General features: G+C 38.4%; 1 protein-coding gene across 1 annotated transcript in view; it reads right to left on the bottom strand.

Moving 5' to 3' along the window:
- Positions 1 to 1,423: 1,423 nt before the first annotated feature.
- The window catches only part of CDC20B (cell division cycle 20B), a gene marked incomplete at both ends in the record, with an annotated part of 16,625 nt that continues 11,545 nt past the window's right edge, over positions 1,424 to 6,503 (bottom strand). The window contains 4 exons of the mRNA XM_010014790.1: positions 1,424 to 1,538; positions 3,428 to 3,545; positions 4,272 to 4,397; positions 5,480 to 5,708. Coding sequence (XP_010013092.1) covers positions 1,424 to 1,538; positions 3,428 to 3,545; positions 4,272 to 4,397; positions 5,480 to 5,708 — 588 coding nt within the window. The remainder of the gene's footprint in view (positions 1,539 to 3,427; positions 3,546 to 4,271; positions 4,398 to 5,479; positions 5,709 to 6,503) is intronic.

Below are 6,503 nucleotides of genomic sequence, written 5' to 3' on the forward strand. Positions count from 1 at the left end.
AATATGAGTGGTCTCAACCTTCTGGATCTGAAGTTAGCAACCATGTGATTTACGAAGAGCAGATGAGGTTTTAAAAATGATAACTAAAGTCATGATAGTTTCACATTCATTTCCAGAGATACTTGCATCCCTGTTAACTTTATCCTATCTCTTTTCATGCATTTGATCACAGTGTAATTTTCCATGAGCTGACACTGCTTTACTCCCCTAATCTACCATTCTTCCCCACCTACAGGAAATAGTCTAAATACATTTCCAGGAAAAAAAAAAAGTCCAAACAATATAAGTTTCTGATCTCACGGGGCTTCTAATATACAAGTGCAAGAGTGAGTCCTTACCACTTGCCTCTTGTCACTCCTAATAGTAAAAGCAAAGCTCCAAAGACATCTGTGGATAGAATATGCTTTGAATACCACTACTAAATTGCACGGGAATAGCATTTGAAGACCAAACTTAACATCCTTTCTTAGCTATTGACAGCATACAAGTCTTACACAGGCAAATGCCTATTAAAGTCCAAAATGCTTGGCTCTTGCGAGCACTAAATAAAATTCCTAAGAAGGCAACAGCTACCAGGTTTGCTGACACAAAATTAAACTGGTACCCTTGAGGAATGAATGAACTAATTGTTGTGTTTGACCAAAAGAGTGTGCTGCTTGACTATGTTCACCTGGCTTATTAACCAGTTGATTACATAATTACGCATAATAATAGAATTATGATGTGATTATTATATTTTCATTGTCAAACATAGTAGGTGGATTTAAGGAAAGGAAACAAATCAAAATCTAATACAGACAGTTTGCTAATTAAGCTAGTTATCATTACCACTGTGAAAACAATACAGAATTCCCAAGAAATCATTTATATCTATGTACAGTTACATGTTTAACCTAGATATCTACAAATACCTAAACAGGTTCTGTACCATGACCTATGTGATATATAGAACAATACAGACCCCTGGACTGGTCTCTGCTGATCCTAGCCTTTGAATGATTCAAGGCAATTTATACACATTTGAATGGGCTTTCCAATGGAGATGCTAAGACGATGTAAAATTACTTACAAGCATCTTAGCTAAAAGCAGGACCTACAACTTTATGCTGGAACTTGATGCAGGGTGGATTCCATCCATGCTTGCTAGTTTAATGAAAGTAAATATGCTGCTATTCTTCAGAGTTAGAATATTTTTCCTCTAGGATAAGCAAGACAAGCTACTAATATTTCACATGATGGACTGATGGGGAAACTGCTTTCTCTTGAACAAAATTGTACTATCTTTTGCCATGTTTCCATTGGAAAGAACACACATATTTTGAATTATTGAATGGGCTAAATACATTTCAATCATTTGCTTTCAAGGAAAAGAAGTCACAAAAATGAGCTCAAATAACCCTCAGTAAAAGCCTTGCTGCTGTACTTGTTCTCCCCAGGCTCATGGCATTTCCATAGACAAGCTGTCCCATCAGCCGCAACAGAAAAGAGCCTGCTCTGATCTGGGCTCAGGGCTGTGTGGAGGACTCTCCCTTTGTGACCTGTAAAATAAAATATATACAAAAAAAGAAATATATATCACAATTCTGTACTGATTATGCCAGTCATTTTCACCATCCTCAAGCCACACTATGGCTTGTTCCATTTTACTGCAGCAGCAAAACATGCTGCACAGGATGTGGGAAGCTCTATTATCTAAGAATATCTAAAATTAGCTATAGAATATGTTCACATTAAAAGAGCTGAAGGCAGTAAGTAAATTGAATAGGAAAACAGGAATGAATGCTATAAAAAGGTTACTGTCTTACGGTTGTTATTCTGTTCTGCTCAGTAATAGCCAACCTCAATTACTAAAGTACCCAACAGTTGCTGATGGTTCTTCATTGTTAGCTGTAATCTTCACATCTTGCAGGAAGATTTAACAATGACATTTAGATACAATTTATCTGTTCATTTCTTTGGGTGTAAAACTCATGTGGTTAAAGGTGTTTGAGGCTGATTTCGAACCACCTCACAATCATCCATCACAGTATTTTTTCTGAACATTTTTGATACATTCACAATTTCTTCCAACATTCAATTGCTTAGAGAAACGTATTAAGAGTTTTCATAAGCAGGAACATCTGTGTAACAATTACCTGGTCTTTTAGTTCATGAAAATTAGTTTCTTCTGCAGATGAGTAAACTGAATAGGAAACAGGATGATGTGTAACACTCCAGCTTCACTAAATTACCAATGCATTGGACTCATACAGTAAATGTTTTACTCCATACACTATTCTCAAAGGTAAGATTAAATCTAGTTTTCATTTCATGTAATATAATCAAGACTTACAAAGATTTGAGAAACCTCAAGCTTCCAGATAATTTCTCATAGCATCACAGGACATTACCTTAAAAGATGTACATAAATGAGGAGGGATAAGGAATGAAAAGCAACACAGACAAGCAGCATTACACAACGACAATGTGTAACTAGATCCACATATGTCTCTGCTGCCCTTTCTCTTCCATACATCTTTGTTCTGGCCCTCCTGTGCCTTCCTCTTACAGGCTACTGTGGAAGCAAAGTCCCTGGTTCCACCCAAGTCCCTGGTTGACATTCCAAGGCTTCTTTGGCCATACCTTTTCAGTGAGTATGAAAAACCAACCCTACATAAGAAAATGCAGCCAGTGCATAAATAATTGGTTTTCTTCCTTTAACTTCAGACACTTCTACTGGACCACTTCAGTTAACACTGAAACAAGTAAAACTTAATGGATAGGAGTGACAGCAAGCGCCAGAAACAAGAAAACCTAATAGCAAGGAACAACTTTTATGCGTAACATAACCCTACAAAATGCTGCAAAGAAACTCCACCTTCCTCTAGCTGTCAACATGGTACAAGGGAAACACGCTGCACCACATTGTTTCACAGCCAAAATCATTCATTAAAACCCAGACAGCAATAACACATGATGATTTACTTTAAATATAATTTGGAAGGTGGTTCAGTATCCTTGCATGATAAGCTGCAAAATCAAAGAGCGAAATCTAGTTCATATTATCTAGAAGGCCATCAGCCTAGAATACACTGGAAGCAACCTCACATTAACACACTTAATCCAGGCCTAGTAAGCCTTAGGGAGAAGTGGAAATCCACATCCTGCACCTGGGACAGCCTTAGAAGTAACAGGAGATAATCCCATCATTGAAACAAAAAAATTTTACAAAAGCAATTTAGACTATTACCCTAATAAGTCAACCTTTACAATCCCATGAATTAGGATTGTGCACATGAATGCATTGTGTAGGCAGAGGAAGGATGTGTGGGTGACTGCTCTTTTAACTCTTTTTTTACATAAATGCATGATGTATGCGCTTGCAAAAACACACTGGTTAGACAGATAGTTAACTGAAGTAATTAAAACTACTAAATTAAATACTTGCCATAGAGTTCTGATGAATTGATAAGAATGGGATACTTCCATATTTTCATCTGATGTCCAGGAAGGCCATGTCCAGTCATCAGTTCGCTGGTTTTGGGTAACCAGAGCAAGGAACAAATCTATTGCAATTTAAAATTCTGCTTTAGTTTTCAGAAAGCATCAACATACATTATTAAGTAGAGCTGAAATGCTGTGTACAATGTTTAAACAAGCTACTGTGAAAGTCTCAGCAAAATATTTACTCATTTAGAAGGATCATTCAATTTGTTACAACACTTCAAAGTACAGCTGCCTCATTGTCTTATCTAAATGTGACAATAGTTTATCAGTATAATATGAAAGCCCTTCAAGCACATCCTCAGCTAAGCTGTAATAGCTCCAGGAAAATAAACAGTTATGCTGCTTTACTCCAGCTGAAAATCTGTTCCTCTGTCTCCTAATATTCAAACTCCAGAGACGGATGTTTGCCCTCTGACTCTTACACCTCTTCTCACCCCAGCACTCTGGAAACTTGCCCTCCTCCTCAACATTCTCTCCACATCAAGAATTTTGGCCAAAACTATTACTTCCAATAAGGAAAAGGTTATGAGAAGTGTCTGGCTGCAAGACCACCTCTTCTTCAATCACTTCTATGTGGAGACAGAAGTGGTGAATAGCAAACAACAAACTGCTTCTGAATCTAATCACACACTGCCGTGCTGAGTGTAGCACAATTGGACATCCAGAGAAAATCCTGCTGTGTCTCTGACCACAGAACCACCCTCAAAGTCAGTGGGAGTCTGCCAAATAAGCACAGCTATACAAGAAGAGCATAGCCTAAGAATGCAGACATTTCATCATTTCACCTGAGAATCTGTAGCTGCACTTTGAATGATTTTCTCATGATTAATGTCCCAGACACGCAAAATCCCATCTTTCATTCCACCCCCTGTAGCAAGGACTTTGGACTGCCAAGGACACCAGTTCATAGCCTGGGGAAAAAAAAACAAAACAAAACAAAACAACAAAAAAAACCCAACCAAACAAGAAAAGATACCAGAAGAGACTATACTAGGAGGTTAGCTGAAAAAACAGTTTTTAAAAGCCTAGTTGGAAAAATGAACTGCAACAAGCACCCAGAATGCACACACACAGGATCCCAAAACTCAAAATGCTGCTCCCCTTGCCATTGTTTCACGGGACTCTACACTGTCACACACATGCTCATAAAACTCCGTCTTCTCTGCTTAACTTCACAGGCCACAGACTCACACTTCAAAACTGGCAGAACCCAGCAGGATAGTCTTACTGCCTAAGCCATTGTAGAAGCCTAAGCATCACGATTTACATGGCTTAAAAGAGACCTGGTTTCTTCTGAGATATTTTCAGGATATGCCTTAAGGCTCAGACTCAACTGAAGAAAACTAAGAACTCAATTCCACCTGTTTCAATAAACTCCTCTCACTCTTTAACCCCAGCATTTTGTGCCAGCCTCAGGCTCTTTCAGGAGGATAAACAGCTTATAAATGCTGGACTCCTCTGCCTCTTACTGCTAATACCTGTCCTGTCTCCCACACAGACTGGAACTTCATTAAGGATGATAAATCTTTAATCGTCTCATTTCCAGTTTACTACTTAAGATTGTTTCCTAGCAACAATGACATGAAAATATGGGCAGGACGCAAAACAAACCTCATATTTAAATCAATTGCAGCAGAGAGAATTTTCCAAAATTCAAAAAATTGAAAGATCTTGTTTGTTAACTTTTAAGTATTGTGTCACAAAACTTCTTTGTGCAAGGCAGAGAGAGGACAAGGATGTAAACTTTACTTCTGTTTGGCATTATATTTCCAAAGACCTAATAATCCAGTAACTTCTCCTAATCAAAGCCCTAGCAAACTTATTTGTGAGTTGGAATGAGGAGAACTGGTCTTAAAATTAACTGCACCACAGACAGGGAGAAGAAACTAATAAATATTATTGAGATAATTTGAAAAATTACCTAACTGTCCATATCAACAATGTGATTTCACAAGAGCAAATATAGAAAAGCAGACATTCCTTCTCCACATACCTTAACTGCTGAGGAATGTGGTATGGTTTTCAGTGGCTGTAACTGCAATTTCACACCAGGGTCATTAGGCCAGATATTCAATATACCATGACTAGACCCACTTGCCAGCAACTGGTTGGTTAGTGACCATTTCAAGCTGCAAATGCTTTGCTTATTTTGGCAAAGAGTCCCAACATGGTGCTGAGCAACCCGAACATCATGGTGATGAATAGATCCTAGTCGTGAACCACTGTGGGTGAGAAAAGACAGAATGGGTTTAATATTAAAGAAGACAAGCTACATCATCACACCAATATTTCTTCAATAGTTTCAGAAGCAAACCACATCAGAATGAAATGTGTCTGCAGAACAACAGTAATTAAGTAAAAGATAACACAAACCAACTATCAAAAGCACACCCTGACTGTAGGGGAGTGACTGACAATAGAAAGGAGCCAAACAGCTGCTCAGTTCAAGCCAGACAGAATACTTGCTGTCTCTTGTGGGCTTCATTTTCCTGAAGATACATTGCATTGTATGCCACTAATCTGCACTCTGTTCAACTGTCAGGCCATTTAATGTAAACTATTTCCTGTTCTTCATGAAAAATCATTTCACAAGATGATTTTTGCCAAGGCTGGATATGCCTCCATGTCCAACAAAGAGGCAGTGTAAAACTGCATTGCTCTGGGAAAGGGCTTACTAACAACTGTGTTCTTTGGTTCTGTCCCTTCCCTTGACTCCTTCCTCCCTCCCACTTCCAGGCTTAAAAAAAAATCCGTACAGCTTGACACTGTTGCACTAATTGCCTGTTAGGAAATGGATGCATGGTTCTACAGCCATCATCATCAGTCTGCCAAAGGAAGAAGGAAATACCCTGCCTGGAAGCAGAGCTACTGTTACAGCTTAGCTCCCAGATATGGGCATTACATCAAGAGCAGATCTGAACCGAAAATTCTGAAAATACTTTGCAGTGCATTTTCTTTTCCTGCTTTTTTAAGGATATTACCTACATTAAACATGACAAAACGTAAGAGATTCCTGC

This window comes from Nestor notabilis, unplaced genomic scaffold (genome assembly GCF_000696875.1).
Source record: "Nestor notabilis isolate BGI_N333 unplaced genomic scaffold, ASM69687v1 scaffold16225, whole genome shotgun sequence".
NCBI lineage: Eukaryota > Metazoa > Chordata > Aves > Psittaciformes > Psittacidae > Nestor > Nestor notabilis.